Consider the following 23,368-nt stretch of genomic DNA (forward strand, 5'->3'; position numbering starts at 1 on the left):
CAGACGCGCTCTGGACATTCCACAGGCGCCCCGGGAGGGGCTCGCCACCGCCAGGGGCTGCGCTGCCCTCCCACCCATCCATCAGTTCCAGCCCTTCAACGGACTCTTTCCGGCCAGCATCAAAACACAAGGCCCCCTTTTTTTTTCCTGCTTTTATTTTTAATATTAATATTCTCACACAAAAATCACCGAAAATAGGGTAGGGTCGGGAAGACCCCTCTGCCCCTGGGGCAGAGAGACAGTGCAGTGCGAGGGGGCGGGACTGTAACCCCCACCCCTCCGCAGCCCCAGCGGGAGAAGACGAACTAAGAAAACGAAAATAAAGCCCCAGAGAAACTGCCCCCAGGGTGTCCCTGCCCCAGTGAGGCCCTGCCCTGGGCTGTTTCACGCCTTTAAAAAAAAGGGGGGTGGGGGGGATGGTGGTGGTGGAGGTGTCCAATGCTTTTTAAATTGGCCGAGGCTGGGGAGGACAGGGTTCCTTTTCCTCATAGTTCTTTCTTTAAAACTTTTATTTTATTTATTTATTTTATTTTATTTTTTTACAAAATACCATTTAAGTTCCCACTTCTTCCCCTACAGTACAGGAGTCGCTCACCCTCAGGTGGGGTTGGGGTCGGGTCGGGAGTGGGGATACTGGTCCAAGAAAGTGCAGGACGTAGGGGAGGGGAGCGGGTTTGAGCACCATGAGAGCCCGGCTGGAGCCGCGGGCGGGCGGAGACGGACGGGCCAAGCCCGGACAGATACTGGGGCTCAAGGGGGGCCCAGGAGCGGGCCTCCCGAAGAGGCAGGAGGGATGGCTTGGGGGTGCAGGAGGTCGGGTTTCCAAAAAAAAAAAAAAAAAAAAAAAAAGAATAAATAGAGGTGAGTGGGACTGTTATAAATTAAAAACCAAAAACAAAAAAGGAACAAAAATACAAATCATAACCAAGCGGATAAACAGAGACACGTACGGGGATCACAGCTAAGCATTGGGAGTCAAAAGAGGAGGGGGTAAAGCCCATAGAAGAATCTCATTAAAAGCCTCGGCTGCCGAACGTCTATGTACACGAGCCGCGGACGTCCGCGCCGGCGGCGGGCGGCGGGCGGCGGGCAGGCTCGAGGGAACCCGTATGTGACCCCCGCCGCCGCCGCCGCCGCCGGAGCCTGGTCCTTGTGTCTGTTGCTAGAAAGGCCAAAGTCGGTGAGGGGAGGCGCTGCTGGGCGAGGGCTGCCGCCCCTCCCCGCCTCCCTTTTTTTTCCTTTTTTTTTTTTTTTTTCCTCGTATTTGTTAAAAAAAATTTTTTTTTCTTAATAAATTAAGTGAGGGGAGCTGCCAATAAGGGCGGAAGGGCTGGGCCCGACCCCCTTCCCGGCCACAGGCGGGACCTAGGTCCAGCCCAGGCGTGTGCTGGTGGCCCTGCCCTGCGCGGGCGGGCGGGCGGGCGGGCGTCCGGTCGGCCTCATCGCGACGTGCTGGCGGGAGCCTGGAGGGACAGACGGGGCCTGGCTTCAGCGCCGGGGGTGGCCCGGCCGCCCCGCGCCCCTCGGGGGAGCCCCGGGCTCTCACCAGCGTGAAGGCGTCGTAGGCCTGCGCCAGCTCCTCCGTCCGGTACTGCTCTAGCACCACCACGCCCTGCAGGCCGGCGCTCCGACGGCGCGCACAGCCCTCGCAGTGCACCAGGTACGTGTTCCGGCTGCCGTTCTCACTCGTGACGAACAGGATGTTGAACACCTCCACCTGGCGGGGGGAAGGGGCTGTCAGCTGGCGGGCGGCCCACTGCGGGCACCCTGGGGCCGGGCGGGCGGCGCCCACACACCCCACTTACATCGCACTCGTTGCAGTAGTAGGCAGGCTCATCCTTGACGCGGCCTTGGTAAGCGATTTTCTTCCCTGCCCGCACCAGGCTCTCCCGCTGCACCTGGCAGTGCTTCATCGACTGCAGGAGGCAGAACCTGGCAAGGGCCAGAGGTGGTATTGAGACGAGACGGGGAAGATGTGCCGAGGATGGGGGGGTCGGGGGACAGGGGCTGGGCCCCAAAACCTTAGCCCCGTGAACTTCCCCAGGCTCCCTCTTCATTTCTGAGTTGTATTTCCTGTCTTGAGTGCGTCACGGTTGACATTTCAAGGGTGTGTGCGCGCACGTGTGTGTGCACGCGTGTGTGTGTGCGCGCGCGCGCATGTGTGTGCACGCGTGTGTGTGTGTGCGCGCGTGTGTGTGCGCGCGCGCGCATGTGTGTGCACGCGTGTGTGTGCGCGCGCGCATGTGTGTGCACGCGTGTGTGTGTGCACGCGTGTGTGTGTGCGTGCGCGCATGTGTGTGCACGCGTGTGTGTGTGTGTGTGTGCGCGCGCGCATGTGTGTGCACGCGTGTGTGTACCACGGGAAACAAAGGCTGTGAGATGAGAACAGGGTTTGGTCAGCCTCCTCGGCACAGTGACTTCTGTGAACGCGTTGCAGACGCGGATGAAGACATGGGTAAGAGCCAGCAAGCGGGCGCCAGGAGAACAAGGGTGGGAAGCCTGTCGGGTGTGGGTGGGGGCCGCTAACCACACAGGGCCTCACTTGATCATCTTGAACAAGTCCGGGTCGCTGATTTTGACCGTCCGAGCGACGTTCCAGGACACGTGAATCATGGGCACAATGGACTTGACGTTCTTCACCTCGTTCCACTCATAGCGCTCCAGGGCCAGCTGGTACTGATAGGCTGCAGGCCAGGGGAAGTCCCTGAGACTCGCAGACAGTCCCGGGCCCCTCTTCCCTCAGACCCACCTCTCCTGCACAGGCCTTCGCTCCTCACACCCTTCACTGTACCCTGACGACCCGACCCCTTCCTCTCACCGGTGAGGGGCCCCACGTTCCAGGCAATGTTGTTGCACCAGCCAGTGGCCTGCACCCAATGCACCGTCCCTGCGTTGATCCACACGAGGTCCCCGGGGCGCTGCACGAAGCGGTAAACAGGAATATTGGACGCATAGAGGTCATCCAAGATGGGCCACCAGGAACCAGTCAAGTAGTCCACACCGTGCCTGCGGAGTGGGCAGCCACAGGGTCAGGTGGGAGACCCGGGGACCCGTTGAGGTGGCGGCGGCCGGGGGGGGGGGGTACTAGCAAGGGGGTGGTGCGCACCGGTCGCAGAAGGCGCTGATGGTCTCCCAGTAGTGCTCGTGTACCGCAAACCACTCACAGTCCCCGGGCCCGATGTTGATATTGACAGAGCAGAAGTTGTTATTCTCCTGGTGGCCTGCAGAGGGAGATGGAGCGTCAAGGATGGTCCGAGGCAAGGCTGCCCCGACAGCCCCGCCCTTTGCCCTCATTGGCCAGCGGGCTGAGCACCGAGTGCGCACTTCCGCACCGGTGCGCGTGCGCGTGTGCGCAGGGCGAGGAGCACACCTGGCGTCCTGCTGCCAGGGACCTTCATGTACAGCTGCACCGTGTTCATGCCCAGGATGGTGTGGCCCACGTGGCTGAGCATGTTGCCTGTGGATGTTACCCGCATGAAGGCGGGCAGCTTCAGCAGCTCCTGGAGCTGGGGCTTCCACCTGCGAACACGGGAATGCCAGCGAGGTGAGAGGGTCCCGCAGACCGGCACCTGGCAGGGGTTCAGGCCAGCTTCACCGGTCTAGCCGCACTGACCTCTTGGCGTCAGACAGGTCGATGTTAGTGCCAAACTTGATGATGTGGTGGTTCTTGGGGTCCGGCGCACTGCTGCTGGGAAAAGGCGGAGGGGTTGTTGGCGAGCCGAGGGGGCCAGAGCGCACAGCCAGGGGGTGCAAAATTACACTTTACCTGGGGGGGGTTCCTGTGGTGCTGTCCGGTTCCTCGGACTCCTCGTCCTCGCTCTCCTTCTCCTCCTGCTCGGTCGGGTGGGGAGGAGGGTCTGGGTCAGTGACGCCCCGAAGCCCACCGGGTCAGGGCCCAGCACCCCTGCTGCCGCTTGCGCATGCGCCTCACCTGCAGTGACTCCTGAAAGGAGGAGGCCTGGTACTGCGCGTACTTGGCGATGGTGGTGTGTGAGCGGGAGCTCTCGCAGGGCCAGATCTGCCTGGTACCCGTCAGGTCCCAGTTCTCATCCGAGGGCTGCTGCACCTGGGTGCGCACCTCCACGGTATGCTCGCCGCTGGCTTCTACCAGTGTCTTGGTGGAGAAGAGGCCTAAGTCTGTGAGGGAGTGCCAAACGGGGTGTCACCCAGGACAGGAGGCCCAACTCACCCTCGCCCCTCCAACTGACTGGCCAGGCCTCGGGTGAAGGGGCAGCAGATGGGGCAGAACTCAGTCAGCACCAAGGAGCTGGCAAGGCTGCCTTCTTTGGGCCCTCCCCAGCCCCTTTATTCAACTTCAGGCCTCAGTCTCTCAGCTAGAACTCTCAGACGTGCATATGGCCACACAGTAGGCCTCACTGAATGGCAGGTGGTCACTGGAACAAGTGAAAGGTGGAGTCAAGCTTGAAATGTCCTTCGAATTCCTCAGTGGGAGGAGAGCGAGGAAACAAGGCTAACCTTTACATTTCTACATAGCTTCCCCTAGTTTATACACTGTTTACAATTTGTACAATAAAAGATCAAAAAAGAGAAAAACCAAACCATGGATCAGAAGTAGTCTGTGATCCATTCTTTACATTTGTTTGGTTTTTGGAGACAGGGTTTTTCTCTGTAGCCCTGGCTGTCCTGGAACTCACTGTGTAGACCAGGTTGAACTCACAGGGATCTGCCCGTCTGTCTCCCGAGTGCTGGGATTAAAGGCCTTCATCGCCTGGCTCATTCTTTTCATTGTAAATCAGTGAAAAAATCAGAAGCGACTCTAACCACTCCTGAGATCCATCTTCCCATGCGTCCACTTGTGGGGACAGAAATGGCAGATGAGGACATCTCAAGGCTGGCTGGTATACCACTCAGAGCACTTCTCATTGCCTGTGCCTGACTGGGTACAGGAGGTCCTTAGAATCTCTGGGGCACAAGCATGGGGGTGGTTCTCCAAGGGTTCCACATACCACAATCCTTACAGCCATCTGCATACTTTCCCCCCCAAACTCACTGAGCCGAAGTGAGCCAGCCAGGCCCCTGATCACGGTGATGGGATTCCGAGGGTCTGTACAGAACTGTAGAAGCACCGGTGAGAAGGCATCCCGTTTGCTCTCCAACTAAGACAACCAGGAGACACTGGGTCAGAGCCTCTGCCCAGGCTCTAAGTACCCCACTCCAACCCAATGGCACATACATAGATGCTGGGTGTAGGGGGGTTGAGTTTTTCCCGGGGCAGCTTCTCCTCAGTGTTGATCTTCGGCTTCACAGACTGGGCAGGGGAAAGGTAGGACTCTCGAAATTTCCCTTTCACCTTGGCATTCCTATGGGGAGACCACAGAACAGGGTCAGAACCATGAGGTAACGAGCGGGAGCCTGTCCCTAGGACAGGTAGGCAGCCTCGGGTATTACAGCCCCCGACTCACTTGCTGGCAAGCATGACGTCTGCAGCACAGTGGCTGATGGTGAGGTCTGCCATGCGAAGCCGCCGTTCTTCCACCTCAGACGCAATGAAGGTCTCCTTGTCGCCACTCTCTACCTTGATGAGCCTGATCTTCAGCTCCTTGGGAGGCCCCTCACTAAGTGACCGGAGCTTCAGCATATCTGCACGGCTCACGCCTGGGGGCCCTGGAGCTTCCTCTCGTGTCTTCTTCCCAGGGACGGGGGCCGATGGGGGTGTTGGCTGAGCAGAGGGTGCAGGAGCAGGTGGGGGCGTTGGAGCTGTGGGTGTCTTGACTTTGGAAGCCCCACCTAGATCAGGCCGGGCCTTTTCCCGGCCCTGGATTTCTTCACTCTGCAAGTCCAGGTTCCCCAGCACCCTTCGACTCTTTTCTTTGGGAGCCTTGGCCTTGGCCTTCGCCCTCCCCTCCCGGGGCCGACGACCCACACTGTCCCTACAGGCCCGTCTGTGCCTCCGGTGCTCCTTCTGCCGACGCTTGCCACTACCTGGAGCTGCTGCCGCTGCCGCCGCTGCCCCACCACTGTCCTCCTTGGCCTGTGCAGGAGGCAGCAGAGGCTCTGTCCCATTGTCCACCGGATCGGCTATGTCCACTGGGTCTGCAGGGTGGGTGGCACTCCGGCCCACCCGCTCTACAAGGGTCTCACAAGCCCGGCTGATCTCTTCTAGCACCTCAGACTCAGAACGAGCAGGGGGCAGCGGCAGAGGTGGGGGCAGCTGGGCAGGGGTCACGGGGCCTGGTGCTGGCTCTTCACCTGCCCTGCGCTCCCGGGCCCAAGGCCCGCCTGAGGTAGAGAACTGAGATGACGAGGAAACAGAGGGCTTGGGGGAGCCCTGGGCGCTAGGGGCCACTGAAGTGGGCGGTGGGGCGGTAGCACCTGATGCAGGACTAGAGGAATACTGAGTGGTGGGCAAGGACCCGGGCCGGGTTGAAACAGCTGCTCCAGTCCCCCGGTAACAGTACTTTTGTCCCTCAAGAACAGAGGCCAATGATTTGAGCAGGCTGGCTGGGCTGGCTGGTGGAGGTGCTGGGGGCTGTGACTGGGGAGGTGGAGGAAACTTGGCTAGAGGCGGTGGCGGCGGCAGGGCTGGTGGTGGCTTCTTCTCCTCTTCTTGGGTGGTGGTGGTGGTCGTGGTGGTCGTGGTGGTGGTCGTGGAGGCAGTGGTGGCAGCAGCGGTAGTGGCTGGGGCTGTGTCACTGGGAAATGGAGCGGGCTGGAGAGAAGCAAAGGGTTCTTTGAGTGGGGGTGGGGGAGCCACGCCTGCCTCCTGCTGCTCCTCCTCCTTTCGAATGGATTCATCCAGCATCTTCATGATGTTAGCTAGCCCATCAGGTAGGATCTTGAATTCAGCTGGCTCTTCAAACTGGTCCTCCAGCGGAGTTGGTGGAAAATCAAAGAGCCTCGGGCCTGGGGCAGGCAGCTCTCCTACCCCAGGTGGCACAGGCTGGGGGGCCTTACTCAGAGAGCCTGGGGGTGGCCCCTGCCCCACCTCGGGGGTCTTTGGGAAGGAGACCCTGGGCCGGGGGCTCTCCGAGCGCCTGAAGCTTCCTGAGGTATTTTGGTGGCAGGAGGAGGGAGGGGCTGGAGGCAGGGCAAGAGTCAGTGGTGGAAGAGGTGGGTCCTGGGAGCTCAGTGTTGGGCTAGATGGCCTGGGAAGGGGGTCGATACTTCTGGCCAGATAGGGGGGTGGAGGGAAGGGCACAGGCCCAGTAGGACTGCTGCTGTGGCTGCTGCTGCTGCTGGTGGTTGGGGGAGTAGGAGGAGTATGTGAATCCTGAGTGCCCACAGAAAAGCGAGGGGTTGGAGGCCCCAAGAAGCCATCACGGTGGGGAAGGGGCGGGGGAGGACGGGGAGGTCCCTCAGCACCAAAGAAGAGCTCCCCTAAGATCTCTCCATCCTCTCGGGCCGAGCGGCAGGCTGAGCCCTTCATCCAAGCAGGGGGTGGTGGAGGGCGTAAGAGGCGAGGACACGGGGGTGGAGGGGATGACGGGGTCCCAGGTGGTAGGGATAAGTGGGGAGGGGCAGCAGGGGCTGTCAAAAATGGTTTCCGACTGCTGTGTGCCGAGGGCCCCAGGCGGGCCTGGTGACGGGAGATCTCCAGCGCAGGAGTTTGGTAATGGTCAGTGCCGGGCTGCAAGGACAGAGTGGGGAGATCAGAGTGCTGTTCTAGCCCCCAGGGACACCTCCATCCACCCACCTTCAGTCCAAGGTCATCACGTACAATGCCTGGGCTCGGCTCCACACCCCGAAGACCAGTGTTGTTACTGCTACTGCTGCTGCTGCTGCTGGTGCCGGGGAGGCCAGGGGGCCGGGAAGGGGCGTAAGGCACGCAGGCGGTAGATGCTGCTGGTGAAACGCTGGAGTCCATCCGCGACCTCTGAACTCTGCTCTCTCTAAGGTCACTTCCGGGGGGACGGGTGGCAGGCAGGCAGCCATGGCTCTCTGCTCCTGGGGGTCGGGGACCTGGACCGAGGGGTGTGGCTGGGACCAGCCGGTGGCTGGGCGGGTGAGCAGTGTAGGCAGGAGCTGGGTATGGGTATGGGTGAGGCAGCGAGTGCCGCTGCTCCTGTGGAGAGGAGGCCACAAAGTGAGGAATGGAACGGACAGCTTTCGGGAGGTGAAAGGTCACAAGTATTAGAGAGGGGCTTACCTGGCGCTCTGGGGGTGCTGAACCCTTGCGCTCGGGGCCCCAAGCATCTCCATGCACGGTATTCCACAGCCCTGGCTTAGTCAGCTGAAATGGAGGACTAACAGCCAGGCTGGGCAGTGGTGGTGGTGGTGGCGGTGGAGGTGGCGGCGGCGGCGGTGGTGGTAGTGGGGGTGGAGGGAGCGGCAGACCTGGGGGAAGGCCAGCCTAGAAGAGAAGAGAGCCTGAAAACCCTTGCCCCGTCCCTGCCTCCTCCTCTCTGCCTGCTGACCCACCCACAGTCATACCTGTTCAGAGCTACAGCCTCTCCTGCGCTTGCCTCCAGGGCTCAGGCCCTCCTCTCCCGAGGGGCCTGAGAGGGCTGCCGGAGGCATGGGCTGTACCACTGGGGGTTCTGCAGATCGCTTCACTGGAGGACCCCCTCGCTTAGCCCCATAGTTCCGTTTGTGCTAAAAACAAGAAGAGAGGTGACGGCATGGCCCCAGCCGACTACAACTCCCTCTCCTGATTCACCGGGCTTCAGCCTCACCTCAAGGTGCAGCAAATTCCACACTTGCTCCAGGGGGGGCAGGACCTTGGCTCTGTGCTGACAGGAGCCAGCATGAAAGTTCCAGAGCTGGGCCTGGGGGGCAAAGAGCAGATTTAAGATGAACCGGACATTGAGCTGGATGGCCAATCTCAGCCACCTGTGTCCTGCCTTGTCTCACCTGCTGCAGTCGGCCAATGCGGGGCCCCAGCTCGGCGAAGCTTCCTCCATATCGAAGGGCCCTGTGGTAGCAGCATACGGCCTCCTCGCTGTCATGCTCTGACTCATACAGCTGTCCCAGCTGTTCCCACAACCCTGGCTGGGCTGGCTCCCGCAGCAGTGCCTGGACACAGCCATGCAGGGATTCCAACTTGCCGTGGAGGGGTCTTGGGGCCGGTGTCCTACAGGAGAGGAGTTGGGAGTGATCGATCAGGCTTAAGGGAACATTCCAAGGCCCTAGTTTTACCTCCGATCCTAGAACTTTCGAATCCCCCCGCTTACCCAGGCGCATAATAGGGTTTGTTTGGGTGCCCGGAGCTACTGCCATGGGAAGGTGGTAGAGGGGCAGGGAGAGGGGGCTGCCCAATGCTGGCAGAGCATCTGTAAAGAGAAAAGGTCTGTTACCAATTGCCAGGAGTAATCTTGCTCCCTAGAAAGGAGGAGTTAGAAGAAGAGCTGACTGGTGAGGCTGGTGTCTGGGCCACAAATAATAGAAACTCATGGAGAATGTCAGAAATGGGTAGAGAAGACCAGAAGAGAAAAGCCTGGAGATAGGACTCAAGGCCCAATTCTCACCTGCCTCCAGGCAGCCATGAGCTTCGAGGAGGAGGATGGGGTGGGCAGGAGCTCCAGGCCCCAGCACAGCTCAAGCCCCCAAGGGCAAAGGCTTCCCGTGCAGAGCGGGCCCCTGGAGGGTCCACTGCCCGATGCATCCAGCCTAAGTCAGGGACAAGAGAGCATGCTCTAACAGGGGACTAAACATTCATCTGTACATTCAGCTAAGCCAGCCCCGACCTTCCCCCTTACCAGGTCAGCAGTGGCCCCAGGAGCCCTGGAGATGGGGCACGCCCCCCTGCCCCAGCTCCCTGGTACGATGGTCCAGCTCCGACTGCTCTCAACAAGAGTGCCCACTATTTCCAGGTGGCAGTATCTGGCCTTCCACGACCAATTCTACAGCGAGAAGAAAAGTACAGTGAACTTGTCAGCACAGCCGGGGCCCAATGGAAGACTGAGGGCAAAAAGCCAGGGCAGACACCCGCGTAAGGAGCCTCTAGGAGCCCGCACGTGGAATGACAGGAATATGGGACAAGTAGCGGGGACAGAGTCAACAACAGGTACAACCCGGCGGGTGTACAGTCTGACAGGCTCCCAGCCCTGAGCTACCCGGGCGACCTACCGCGCGGCTGCTCACCCAGCCTCCGTGGGAGCGTCCTCTCACAGCTTCAAAAGCTTCAGAGACTCGGCCAATCCCAAGACTTCTCTCTCCCCAGAAAGCCAATCATCACCCTTGTCTCCGCCTCAGTAACAGCCTGGCAGGAACCAATAGGAGCGAGGTTAGCCGAGCACTCGGCGGCCTCCGGAGGAGGAGCGGCAGGGCCGGTCAGACGGGCTCGCCCTAGGGTGACCCCGATGTGACCCCAAGGCTCCCACCTGGGGTCCACATCTGGGATCAGAAACCGGTGGCCGGCAGGGCAGTAACCTCAAGCTGGCTGAGACCCACGCAAGTGCGGATGGGGAAATCACTCGCTATTGGACCCGAGGACGGGCCTCACACGTCCACCCGACTGGCGACGGTCCCCGCCAGGCTGTCCAAGTCGTCCTCTGTCTGTCCACCCCAAGGACGGACAGCAGACCCATGCCCGTGGCAGACAAAGGCAGCGCTCCCCCTCCTCGCTGCCTGTCGCCCAGCGACAGACAAGACTCTCCGCTCGATCACTCCGGGAGAACTGCTCAGGTCTGGCGATCAGAGCAGACCCCGCAGCACCCAGGCCCGCCAGCGCCTCCAGCAGAATGCTCCGCCTCCAGCGCCGGACCCAGTCCTAAATCACGGTCAAGTCCCCAGTCTCCTACCAAGTTCCTCCTCCAGCTCCTCCGCTGTCCCTGGCTCCGAGTCTCCAACACCGGCCGGCCCCCTCGGCCAGGCCCCCCTTAGCCCTCCAACTTCGGGGCAGCTGAGCACCGTGCAGTGGTCCCTCTCGCTCCCGGGGCTCCTGTATCCTCTGTGCCCTTTCCCTGCCGGGGCCACGCGGTTCCCCACGGCCCACGTGGCCCCCACCCCCCCCCCGGGAGGGGGGATTTCGGGGGTTGCCCGTGACGTGGCCACTTGCGCAGCGGAAGCGATGTGTGTAAAAGGGGGGGGGTCCGTCGGGAGCGAGAGGAGGGCGGGGCCCAGCAGGCAGTGACATCACCCCTGTCCCACTCTCACCGCCTACTCCCTTAAAGAACCCAGAGCCCGTTTCACTTCCTCCTTCTCGCCCCCCCCCCCCCCCCCCGACTCCTTCCCGTCGAAGCTGACTGGACCCACAACGGACACGGTCCTCCTCTCTCCTAGGCACGCTCCCCTTAGCCCCAGCTCGCCCTCCTCGACGCTCAGAGCCCAGAAGCCGCTTCCTGCCCTGCGCCTACCCCAGGTCCCCGCAGGTAGGGAGCCGGCTCCGCTCCCGGGATCGGTCCGTGGAGAGTCTAGAGTACAAAGAGCGGCGAGAGGCGAGTGCCGAGTACAAAGCCGCGGGGGCGGGGCTAGCGCTCCAGCTGGAGAAAGCGCCGGGCAGGAAGCCGGGGGAGAGCGCGCGGCCAGGGCTTGGGGGCGGCTGGAAAGTTCGCCCTGGCCGCCGAGTCCACGCTGGGGGGGGAATTTCCACCCGGCCCACAAAGGCAGAAGGGGGTCCTGGCGAAAGCAGTCTTCCCTCCCGCCGGGGCAAGGTCGTCTGTGCGTGGAAAAGTGTTGGGACCCCGGTGGGAGCTCGCGCTCCGCGGACTGACTCCTGGGTTCCCGCGGAGCTCCGGTCGGGAACTCTGCTGAGGCTGCGGTGCGTCAGTTGCCAAGCCCCGGGACACGCACAACGCTAATGTGGTCCAGTGCAGCCCCAAACCGGCTGCCCCAGACGCGGACAAACGGCGGCTCGGGGGTAGCCCGATGTCAGAGGGGCAGACACCCTGCTAAGGAAGTGGTGCCCAGAACGCCGCCAGTTACCAGGAAATGCAGCTTCCCCTCCTGCGATGATGACACTTCCCCTCTGCCACTTCCCCTTTCCCACGGGGAACTGACTCAGCTTTCCCTAAACCAGCGAGTCCCGTCGCCCTCCAGCCCCCTTGGTCTGCAGCCTCCATCCACAACCTCCCACGACGACACCCGGGGGACGGCGGCGCGCTCCAGAACAAAACTTCCTGTACCCTAAAGCATGACCTCGCCAACCACCGGCGACCCGTGTCCCCCCACCGGGGACGCAGGCGCCTGACTTCCCATCCGCCCCACGAACAAAGCCTTTCTTCTCAGGGTCTGAATCAGGCTTGGGGTGGGGGAGAGTGAGTCACTCTGAACACCATCCCCTGTTCCCACTGACTCAGCCCCCGCCTCCCTCGGCTCGCACAGACACACAGTCAGAGGCAGACACAACTCCTCAGCCCACACACACCGCTCGCCACCGGGTCCCGCGGAATTTCCCCTCCGTGTCCCCGCAGACGGCCCCACCCCGCGCCGGGCACCCGGCCGCCGCGCTCACACCTGTTCCCCGCCGCCGCCGCCGCCGCCGCGGGCAGGCTCGCCGGCCACTCTCCCCTACACTCTCGCTTAGAGGCAGGAGTGGCCCTCCCCGGCTCCCAGGGCTCACACTAACCACGGGGAGGGGGCAACCGGGGACAAGCACAAAGACAGACACCCACAGACGCCTCCAAGACAGACGGGAGGCAAACGCACACGTCCACGACCCGGCCGGGAGACCGACACACTTCCCGAGGCTGACAACCCAGCCGCCGCCGCCTCCTCCTCCTCCTCCGCCTCCTCCCTCCTTCCCTCCCCCCCCCACAACCCGACCTACAGCCCCAAGAGCCGGCCGCCCAGAAAGGGTTAATTCCACTTGGGCCTAAGCCACGCCCCCTCCATCCGGGCACTCCCGGCAAAGCCAAGCCCCGCCTCGTGCATCCGGGATCTGGACTCTAGGACTTTAACCGACCCCCCTCCGCGAGAGTCCCAGGAGAGAGGCACTCCATCCATCACACCCACTTAACTCTCTCCGGGCTCGGGGCAGAGGCGCCCCTCCGCGCGGCTCCCGGAACGCGGGGCTCTGAGAGGGACGCTGGGCACGAGGCCTGCGATCCGCAAGCAGACCCCTGGACACGGCCCGAGACACCAGACCCCCGCAGACCGGTTTCCTCCCGGGCACGCACCGGGCCGGCACGCACCGGCTCGAAGGTGGGGCGGGTCCAGGACCGACCCCCGCGGGCCCCATGCCTCGGCTGTCTTCTTTCGGCATGGCGGAAGCTAGTGAAGTTACCGGCTCGCTCCTCACCTGGGAGAGCCGGAGGGAGAGGGAGGGCGGCGGGCCGAGGCTCCCGCTGTGACTCAGCCAGCCGGGCAGGCCGCCCGCCCGGGATTCCCTTCCCCAGCCTTCCCCCGCCGCCGGCCCCTCCCCGCCCCCGTCGAGAAGTGACAGTGCTGGCCCCGGCGGGAGGGCGGGCGGCCCGCGGTGTGTCACTGCGGGCCTTGTGTCTGCCTCTGACTGGGCGCTGTGTTCGCCAGTCGGTCTAACAGGGTCGGCTGTGTGTGGGTCTGGGTGTCTGCGTGCACCTGCGTATCTGCTTATCTTGTCTCCCTCAGTGCCTGTGTCTGGCGCGTTCCTGTCATTATCCCTGTCTACATGACTCCTCGAGGCTGTCTCTGTCTGTGTGTCTGGCTGGCTCCCGTCTCAGTCTTTTGTCTGGGTCTGCCTCTGCATCACTGTGGTGATCACGTGTGTCTGTGCACATGCCCGTCTCTGTTTGTCTCCACGTTCTCGAAGAGAGCCAGGGAAATATCGGAGGCAGGCCTGACGGGCTCTCTCAACTCCCCTGAATCCTGACTTCCTACTGGGTCTGTGGTCCTTGTGTTTAGTCAATTATTTGGGGCTCTGTCTGCCTTCAGTCAAGTTCAGTCCCATTCATTCCTCAGCATCCTCATTTAGTCCCCACAGCTGCCCGCAGCAACCATAATGGGAACTGCTAGCATTTATTAAATGGTGGGGCACTGCGTTAACCTTTACATGCGTCTTTTAACTCTTCCCCCAAAACCTGGCATAGGAGCTACGTGATGACCCCATATTGTAAACGAGGAAACCACTTGGGAAGGCAGGTAACTAACTCAAGCAAGATCATTCTGCAAGTGAGTGGACAGGCTGGGCTATGTTTTCTAGACTGCCCCTGACCTGTTCTCCCTCAATTTTATCTACCGCCTAGATCAGCCTTCCACTGTGCTACTATCCCAAATGTCGCACATGCTCTAGAGAAGGTGTGGGTAGGACGCTCAACAGCAGATCTCCGCCGTAGGTTTCTTGGCAGTGAAGCAGACATTCAGTTAAAACATTCATTCAGCACAAATCTACAAAGGCACCCCAGTGTGCAAACCATCATACTACACAGGACAGAGAGGAAAAAGCAGTCCTATTCAAGAAACTCAAAGAGTGATGGGGAAAAGCAACCAAGAATCACAGAACTCATGTTCCCAGCTTAGGGAGGAGAGGAAGATGAAGAAGGGCTGAGAACGCACAAGAGTTAAGAGTTAGGTGTGCAAAGCACGTCTGCAGTGCATCGTGGTGAGGACGGGCCGCAGAAGACCAGAGAGGTGAGATTCGAAGACCGCCGTGACAAGCACGAGCTGGCTGTAGGGCAGTGACCCCCAACATGTTCCCACATCAAGTCCCGAGCACTTTTCATAAGCATGAGGATTCCTTCCTGTGGAAGAAGAGCCTTCCCCTTCACAACAAGAAATATCACTAGGGTATCTCACATCTACCTCCAGTGTGCAAACCCTAGCTTGCTTCAGTTAGGAATGAGTCGGCTCCGGGTGTGTGGATAAGAGGTTTCCAGGTAGTAGAGAGGCTGGCGAGGTGCCGGGATAAACCATTCAAAGGAGATAGAGGGGAGCTCCAGCCCGGAGGGCTGAACCATTCAAGCATGGCATGTTGGGGGAGGCTTGGGATGGACTGGACCATTCTGATGAGTGGGTATGAACCAGATCATAGCAAAGATTTTCAAACATGCCGTGAAGAGTTGGACTTGGGGGACGGGGGTGACACTCAGCAGCCAAGCTTACCAGATGGAGTTTGAAGTGTTCAGTCTCATTGGAACAATCACCCCAGCAATGGGGTGCAGCAGAAGTCGTGGTGTGGGTAGTGCTATGGGGCTGGCATGGTGCCTGGGGGAACCTAAAAGAGAAGATTTCAGTTAGAGGTGGGGTCTCCCACAATGGAGGCGTTCCCTTGTGTTCCTTGCCCCTCACTGAAGAGAAACCTGGCTCTAGAGGTCAGATGAGATGAGAGAATCAGTTTCCATGGCAACCTGGAAAAAAGCCATCCTCCAACCTTCCCCTCAAGAGGCAGCCTGGTTCAGGTGGTAAGGGGGCCATGCTGTGGCACCTGAGTAAGTCTACAGTGGACACCAATCCATGATCCCTCTTCTGACTGGACCCAGAGTAGGCTCAGTAACAGCTGATACCTAGAGTCAAGTCAGCCTTCTTTCAGACCCCAGGGAATGTGGACCCTAGGCTTCAGGTCTGCTTCCTCCAGCCCAGGAGTTCCTCCCCAACCTTGACTAGACACCAGATAGTCAACCCCACCCTTTGGACTCCGACCCTTCCCGTTCCCTTAGGCTGGTATAGGCAGGTCCTGGCAAGTGGCACAGGTGGCTGGACGAGATGAACGGGCCCAACAGGGAGGTGCCTTCTCTGCAGCAGGCTCCCTCCATGTCACCTCCAAGGCCATATCCTGTTTCCCCATCACCTCCTTCCTCTGTGTGGCCCAAGGAGGTGACAGGGGCCCACTCCCTTCCCTCCCAATCCTTAGATACAAAGAAGCAGGTCTGTTAATACAAGTCTAGGGCCAAGAATCAGGTGTTGATACAGGGGTCAGACCTCAGTCAACCCTCACCTCAGACTCACTCCTCAGGGACCTGTGTTTCCCATTCTCCTGGCCCTAGGACCCAGACACTTGGGCGCTCTGCCTGGCCTCTCCATTTCCTGGCCTGCCAGCCCCCATCTTTCCCCCTGCCCCAGAGACTTAGGCCTCTGTCCCCCAGCCTCCATGATGCAACGTGCTGCAAGCTTTTGTAGCTGCTGACGACACTGCCCCCGGGGAGGTGTTATTTCTGACCTAAGCAAGGCCCTTAAGGGGCAGTGGTCAGCTGCAGGCTGAGAAAACCAGATTGGTAAGGCCCTTCTGCTGGGGAAAATTGCTAGAGGCCGCAACCCTTCAGGACAGGGAGGCAAATTCAGGACTGAGGCGCTTACCCAGCAGTTGGCAATGTCTGTGGAGGTGGGGTATGCCAGAAAGGGTCTAGTGGCGAGAAGGGAGGCCTCAGGCCAGCCAAGAGGAGTGAGGAGCAGCCAAGGGGGTCAGAAGGGTGCCTGAAGGGGTGTCTGGACACCAGAGTGGGGGAGGGCCAACCTCAGAACTTTAATCCCTTACCAGCCTTGGCCCCAAGCAGGAGGCTGTAATTCATCTGTCCAACAGCTGGGGTGGGGGGGGGGGGGCATGTGGAAGAGGAGGAGGGGCTGGGGCCTTCTTGTGCAGATAACCAGACAACAAAAGGGGAAGCTGAAGGACCAGCTCCAAAGTGCTCGGCCACCCTGCTGGCCTTCAGGTTTGCCAGTGGCCCCACCTGATGGCCACAGAGTCTGTGGTTCAGACTCAAAGATTCTTGGTCATGGAGTCCAAGGACTCAAAGATGGGCTTCTGGAGAAAGCCCACACTCAGCACCCTCAGGGCAGGCTGTCACCCACTGCTCACACCTATCCAGCCAGAGCCACTGCACCGCAGACCTGCAGGCTCAGTACCAGACAGCCTCAAATGCCCTGCTCACCAGCCAAGCCTCTGCAGACACTGCCTGCCAGCTCCCCCTCCTGCCAGCCCAGGGTGGCAGCGGCCACACCAAGGCTGTCCCTTTAAATCATTACCACCCCTGACGGTGTGGACAAACCAAGGGCCCTGCCCCCCAGGCAGGCAGCTTGCCACCTCCCCACCCCACCCCCCAGTCCCCAGAAATGTAAGGGCCATTTAAAGGGACACCAGAGAGGCAGCCTGGTCTCTTAACAAATCCCTACCCCTCCTCACACACTCACAGCCCCTGTCTCCAGCAACACATAGCAGCTCCCTGCCTCTCCAGAGGGCCCCCCAAATTCCGGTTTTCTCTCACCCTAGAGACTGCTACAAGGAGAATGGGGGGGAGCTGGAGGGGCCATTAAAGGGTAAGGACCCCCCTCCTCCCTTAGAGCCCCTGGAGACAGGTCGGAAGAAGCCAGCCTGAGAAACAGCGAGACAGAACCCCAAAAGGTGCCTGGGGCAGAACAGGGAGCACACACTGTGGGGTGGGGGGAAGGGAGTCAGGCTGCACGAGACAGAGGGTGACGGAGCCAGCAGGCGACAAGCCCAACTCGGGGAAATGGAACAAGGAGGGTTGGGGAAAGGCAAGGCCGGGGGGATCGGGGCGACGGGAAGGGGTCGTCGGGAGGGTGTAGAAGAAAATAAGACAGGGGGAGGGAGAGCCAGGCTGGGGTTACCTGCTGGGTGTCTGTCCCCCGGCGGTGCCCCCAGAGTCCGGGTAGGGAGGGGGGAAGCAGCAGGGGGGAGTGGGGGCTGGGGGGCGGGGGAGACGGTCCCTCCTCTGCCTCCTGGGCCTGCCCCAGCTCTTGCAGCCTCTGCCTCCCTCCCTCCTCCTCCCCGTCCCTGAGTCCCGGAGTCAAACAAAGAACTGTAGCAGGCTCTCCCCAACCCCCTCCCTCCCTCCTCCTCCTCCTCCTCCTCCTCCCCTCCCTCCCCACCAGCAGGCTCCCTCCTCCTCCCTTCCGGTCTCTTCCTTTAACTACCGCTCCCCCAACCCCCCCCAACTAGTCTCTCTCCACCACCCACCCCAACCTTTTACACACCCCTTTAGCCTAGCCATGTCCCCGCTAGGGAAACCGTGGAGTCCCTTTGCAAAATGAAAGGCTCCGGAGAGCAACATGGGAGGGAACCAGAGTATCGATTGAAAATCATAAGCCACAACATAATTATTTTAACAGCCAAAGGAATAGTCTTAGCTATTTTTAAGGAGGGGAGAATAAACCTAAAGAAGGCAATACAAATCTGACTAAAGCCCACGTCAAATAAGGTACATAAAGTAGTCGATGCTAATTCCTAACACCCCCATACACTGTACACACACACACACACACACACACACACACACCCCAGTTAGCAAAACTCCACTCTTCTCTATCCAAGCCCGAGTGATAGTTACTTCAAACAGGTCCACCACCCACTATGTAACTAACACCATTTAATAATACGCATTTCATGACACCCGTTCAGTATTAATTTTATACCAACCACTGTGCTAAGTGCTTTGCATAAATTATTTCACTACCCTCCCATCAGTTAAAAGGTAGGCATTGATATTTAAATGTCCCAGATTAAGGATTGGAAGCTCTGAGAGGTTTTGACCTTCCCAAGTCCCATTAGTCTGCAGAGCTGGGATTAGAATCCAGGTTTGAGCTGACAGTCCAAGTTCTAAGGCATATGACAGGAGACACTAATACCATCCGTCACCAACACCAAGAAGGGCAGCCAGAGATATCACTGAATTCCTCTCTCAAAAGTGAGCAATGCCAGAAGCTGATCCACCTACCTACAAAGATAAAGACCTTGACTTTTCAGCCTGACACTGTTTTCTCAGTTTGGTGAGAGGAGGTGAAGCTGGTGTCATGGATGAGTTGGTGTGTGTACCCCACGTACAGATTTTTCTCTTCGGGGCAGCTGTCTTGCGACTACCCACACTTCAACTCAGACGGGAAAGGGGCAACATGCCACTGGGCCGTGCAGCAGGTGGGAGAGACTCTTCCGAGGGTGCGGGTGGGGGTGGGGAGGGAAAGGAGATTGAAGAGGAAGTTTTTCTGTGGCAATCTAGAAAAAAAATGACGCAGAATTCTCTCAACCCAGCAAAGGAGCAAAGTCTTTTAAGCCACACCACACCCGCGCCCCTCCCCCTCACAGAACTCCAGGCCAGGGTTTCCCACCTGCAGGATGCCAATGCCAAGGGAAAGGAAGGGGGAAAGAGACGGCACGGGAACGGAACGGGACTCCGGGCAGGGGTGGGAGGGAATGGAAAGGGGAGGAGATCGCATTGCCTGGCAACCGTCCCGGGGCACGTGCACTAGTGACATCATCCCAGGCCACCTCTAACACAGACCTTTGACTCCTACCAGGGCGAAGAAGCCGCTGGCTAAGTTTCCTGGGAAGTAGCTATAGGAATTCTGGAAACCCAGAAAGGAGACGACGAAGGAGGGAACCCAGGCGTCCTGCCTTTATCTCTACCAACCCCAGCAGGACTAATCCTAGGGAATCCGGTCATTCGCCTGCCTCCTCCTCTCAGCCTCCAGCCTTGACCTCCCAACCCACATTTCTGACTGTCCCGACACGCCCCTTAGAGATACTGTGCCTTCTTTCTTCTGGGCTTGATCCCTGGTTAGGGGCGGGAGTCTAGGGACAGGGCACTGGGTCCCGAGGGGCTCCGTCTGCTATCTGCGGGATCCCCTGTGCCCCAGCTGGCCGCCAGCCGGAATCTGTCTGGGTCCCCAACTCTCCCGCCCCTCCCGTGCTGTTCCAGGGCGGAGTCTGCGGAGTTGAAATCAGGACACGCCGAGAGGAAGAGTTATATAACCCTCTGGAGAAGCAGAGAAGGACGAGTGGAGACGGGGACAGACAGCCCGAAAGCAGCCAAGGGAGGTGCAAGAAACCCTGGAGAGAGCGAGAAGGAACTGTTAGGGGAAGGGGAGGGAAAGGTTTCGTTTGCATACCAAAAAGCAGGAAATCACAAGGGGAAAAAATGGGCATGACGACCCTCTGGCCAGGAAAGTCACCTGGACCACTAGGGGCTTCTCACAGTGTCCTACCGGGTCACTAACTGCAGCTAGGCCCGGGCAGGTGAGGCCTCGGGAATGGGTGCATGTACCCACAAGCTTTCTTTTGTGGAAACAACCTAAGCGAGAGCTCGGGAAAGCCGCGACTGAGCCTAGGGGGCCGGAAACCACAGCTCCGCCCAGCCCACCTGGGAGCTTCGGGGCGCCAGCTGGAGGTGGCAGTTGGGAACACAGGTAGCCTGCCTTCCCACCAGAGACGAACACAAACAGCCGACACCCGGCTAAAGAGCGCAAACCCACCCAGACGTCTGGGCCCGCAGGGGTTGAGAAACGCAGCACTGGACTAGTTTGCAAACACAGACTGAAGACCTAAGGCGGGGGGGGGGGGGGGGCGGACGACTCGCGCGCAGGCGCAAGAGACGGCCTGGGCGCGTGCTGTGGAAGAGGGTGTACTGGGAGCCGTGCGTGTGGGAGTGCACGTGCAGATCCCGGGTAGCCACCGCCTCCCCCTCCTTCCACCTCCTCCCTCTCCCTCTTTCAGGCTCTCTGCAACGCCAGCTCCCCATTGGTCACGAGAGCCCTGACGCAGGCGACGTCCGCTACAGCGGATTGGACAGGAGAGGGAGAGTTTGGGAATCTGGCGGGGGACGCTCGTTGGCCTGTTACTCTGGCAACTGAGCAAACAACCCAGGCGAGCGCCCGAGATCCGACCCGAGCTAGCTAGCTTCTGGGTCCTGCCTTACTCTGAACAACCGAACCACTTCTATAGCATCTCAGCTCGTTGCTTCTCGGGGTTCTCATCACCCGGAACTAGGTGTTCTGCCTTCGACCTTCCCACACTCCAGCCCCAAGACGCAGTCACCGGCCACAACAGGTCGGAACGCATCTGCAGCTTAGGGACCGACCCGCGTGCCCTTTCACCACTGTTTATTCTAGGCCAAAAAAGCATAGCCTGAGAACCTGGCCCTGGCCCCGGCTTATGCCCTTTACCCATAGGCTTACAATTTCCTGGAACAAGGGTGAGGTGGGGGTGGGTGCCAGGCGGATGACAGGAAATCAAAGAACCTCAGCGCACCTTTCTCGCAGGCTAGGTCATAGCTAGATCCCCCAACCCGCAAGCCTGGTGGGCGTCTCATCTTCGCCATCTCGTGGCTACGTGGGAAAGGTTCAGCATGGAGAAAGGGCCAGAGCCCACGAAGGCTAGGGAACCGAGGACAGAAAAGTGGGGACAGCACCGGGGAGGACGAGAGCAGAAGCTGTGCTGGAGAGTGGTGAGCTGGGAAAGGCTACCGCTCCTGGTGAGATGGTGAAGGATGAAAAATACACATCTCACCAGGGGAAAGAGCTGCAAGGAGCCTGCAAGGAGCCCCGTAACTGGAGGCTCACTGTGCCTGATCGCCCTGCCCTAGACCTTACGGCAGACTGCCCTGTAGTCTCGTTCCTCGGGATCGCTGAGCCCCGCCCTAGGGTAAGTCCCCGTCGGGGACTGGGAGTACTTTCAGGCCCTCTTGACCTTTGGAACCAAGGCCAGTTTTTCCGCGACCTTTGCCTTGTTCACTTCTGGGGGACCTGGTGTCTTGCGCCCCAACTTTGTCATTGCTTTTTCCAAGACGCAAATGCCCATCCCTAGCCAGACCCCTCCAGAGTCTGACGACCCGCCCCCTTGCACGGAGATGGCTTCCCTCTTTCCAAAAGTCCCTGCGGCTCCCCATTACCTGGTTCTGGGGGTCCCAGATATTCAGGGTCCGCAAGGCCTCCTGGGGGTCGAGCGGGCCCCCCCTCTCCCAGACAGGGGCTGGGGGGGCCGCTCTACCCCGTGGCGCAGTTTGATTTTCCAACACAAACCCTCGCACCCGCCCCCCCTTCCCCAACCCCGCCCTCGAGCCGTGGTCCCGCCCCTTTGCGCTGAAGTCCCTCTCCTGCTCCGCCCCGCTGCTGCTTCAGTCCTGCTCGCCTCTGCTGTGGTGTCAGACCAGGATTCCGAGTCAGGATTGCAATGCTTAGGGTGCAGTGTACAGAGCCTATCCTGGACCCTCACCTGAAAAATCTCTATTCCATTTGGATCCCGCGCCCTTCCAAAGCAAGCTCCGCCCCGCCCGCTCAAGCCCTTCCCCCGAGATTTAGTCACATCCCCTTTAGGCTAGGCCGGCGAGTAGTTCAAGGCCACGCCTCCCTCTCGCTAGAGGCCACTTCCCTCTTAGTTCGTACTCCTTCCCAGGAGTAAGTCCCAGCTTCCCTCCTCCGGTTTCCTCCACCCCAACACGCACTAGATCACCACCATTGAGAGACTGGGAGCTTGGGTTTGCATGTGTTTTACTGTGCTGAGCTCCAATCCAAGTCTCCCGCCTTTACCACCAGCGCCACTAGGTACCTCCGGGGCACCATTATATGCTGGCTTCAGCTAAGATCAAAGCCTGAGATTCAGCTTTAGGTCAAAGTCTTAGGGCTCCCGACCCTCTCCAGCAGGAACGAAGCGGGGGGTGGGGATGGGGAGCTCTGATCAGCTGTCCAGGCTCATCAGTAGAGCAGTTCCCCTCTTAATCCAGTGGTCAGATGTCATGGCTCCAGATCGGAGATCGATGCCTATGACAAAAGAGGTCCGATCCGTGCTGCCCGCCCGGTTGGGATAGTAGTAGCAGGGACAGGAGTACATGCCTAGAGGGGAGGAAAAGACAGACAGTCAGACTCTGGACCCTGGAAGGTCAAGGCATTCGAGGTGCATTTGAGGACGGGACAGAGGAGGGGAGGGGCCAGTTTCCCACCCTTGGCACTTTTCTTGCGGCTCTCTGCGGGTCGGAAGTGGATCGTGGGCATGAGGCAGACCAACTGCATGGGCTCCGCCTCCACTAAACAAGAGTTCTTTCGGTCCCAGCCAGCACCCTCCAGGTACAGGCCCCGAACCCAGACACCATCCTGGGGAGAGATGGAGACAGATTTGGGGGGAAATTAGACCCTAAGTTGTCGGTACGTTTGACCTAACTCCTCCAAGCCTCCCTTCTCTTCCCAGTCCTTCTCCACCTGACCCTTTGCTCATCTAACTCCCACCTTGGGTGGATACACCAGGTTGCTGTCATCCACAGTGGAAACTATAAACTCCCAAGAGAGGCAGTCCACTGAAATCTGTGGGCGGAAGGTGGCAATGAAGGCAGTCCCCAAAGGGAACAGATCCCGTCACACAGCCTCCGTCCCCGATCCCGCCATTACATATTGCCCACATTGTTCTGGCGAGCTGAGAACTGAAGCACAGCCGTGAGGAAACCCGTGGGGAACGTGAAGCCAGACAGCCAGAAGATCACAGGAGGGCGCGCCCGACTGGCCCACAGCTCAAACTGTTCCACACGCACGGCCAGGTCCCGGGTCCATGAAGCCAAAGGCTTTTGTGAGGGATACGCCTGGAAGAGGAGGCAGTGCGTGGGATTGCTCATCCCACGATGCTTTCACATCCTCACTCAAACATCTGGAGCTGGGAGGTGGGGGCACATGCCTGTAATCCCAGCACTCGGGAGGCAGAGGCAGGCAGATCTCTGTGAATTCGAGGCCAGCCTGGTCTACAGAGCAAGATCCAGGAAAGGTGCAAAGCTACAGAGAAACCCTGTCTCAAAAAACAAAACCACCTGGGACAGCTAGGAGACAGACGGCTGTGTGGTATCAGCCT

General features: G+C 59.8%; 2 protein-coding genes across 11 annotated transcripts in view; both read right to left on the reverse strand.

Moving 5' to 3' along the window:
• Window positions 1-117: 117 nt before the first annotated feature.
• On the reverse strand, window positions 118-21,569 carry Kdm6b (lysine demethylase 6B). Of its 10 annotated transcripts, none has more exons than XM_036197907.1 (25): window positions 21,429-21,569; window positions 19,044-19,591; window positions 18,483-18,757; window positions 14,917-15,028; window positions 10,042-10,159; window positions 9,657-9,800; window positions 9,426-9,567; window positions 9,132-9,230; window positions 8,812-9,031; window positions 8,634-8,726; window positions 8,392-8,553; window positions 8,108-8,311; window positions 7,679-8,023; window positions 5,424-7,588; window positions 5,195-5,321; window positions 5,012-5,117; window positions 3,932-4,137; window positions 3,767-3,831; window positions 3,614-3,685; window positions 3,371-3,519; window positions 3,107-3,221; window positions 2,819-3,006; window positions 2,543-2,684; window positions 1,806-1,932; window positions 148-1,717 (listed from the first exon to the last, which is right to left on the reverse strand). In XM_036197907.1, the coding sequence occupies exons 7-25, from the start codon at window positions 9,560-9,562 to the stop codon at window positions 1,268-1,270; spliced, it is 5,172 nt and encodes a 1,723-aa protein (XP_036053800.1). In that variant the 5' UTR covers window positions 9,563-9,567; window positions 9,657-9,800; window positions 10,042-10,159; window positions 14,917-15,028; window positions 18,483-18,757; window positions 19,044-19,591; window positions 21,429-21,569; the 3' UTR covers window positions 148-1,267. The 10 variants fall into 10 exon arrangements, with proteins under 10 accessions (XP_036053805.1, XP_036053800.1, XP_036053802.1 ...); XM_036197910.1 differs by having other exon boundaries at window positions 1,370-1,463; window positions 1,547-1,717; window positions 18,483-19,591; XM_036197911.1 differs by having other exon boundaries at window positions 1,370-1,463; window positions 1,547-1,717; window positions 10,027-10,159; window positions 18,483-19,591.
• Window positions 21,570-22,133: 564 nt separating this feature from the next.
• The window catches only part of Dnah2 (dynein axonemal heavy chain 2), a 100,312-nt gene continuing 99,077 nt past the window's right edge, over window positions 22,134-23,368 (reverse strand). Inside the window, exons 76-79 of the mRNA XM_036195242.1 lie at window positions 22,929-23,105; window positions 22,759-22,833; window positions 22,476-22,626; window positions 22,134-22,368 (exon numbers count right to left, since the gene is read on the reverse strand). Of these exons, the coding sequence (XP_036051135.1) occupies window positions 22,214-22,368; window positions 22,476-22,626; window positions 22,759-22,833; window positions 22,929-23,105 (558 nt within the window). The 3' untranslated portion in view covers window positions 22,134-22,213. The remainder of the gene's footprint in view (window positions 22,369-22,475; window positions 22,627-22,758; window positions 22,834-22,928; window positions 23,106-23,368) is intronic.

This window comes from Onychomys torridus, chromosome 8, assembly GCF_903995425.1.
Source record: "Onychomys torridus chromosome 8, mOncTor1.1, whole genome shotgun sequence".
In the NCBI taxonomy this organism is placed as follows: Eukaryota; Metazoa; Chordata; class Mammalia; order Rodentia; family Cricetidae; genus Onychomys; species Onychomys torridus.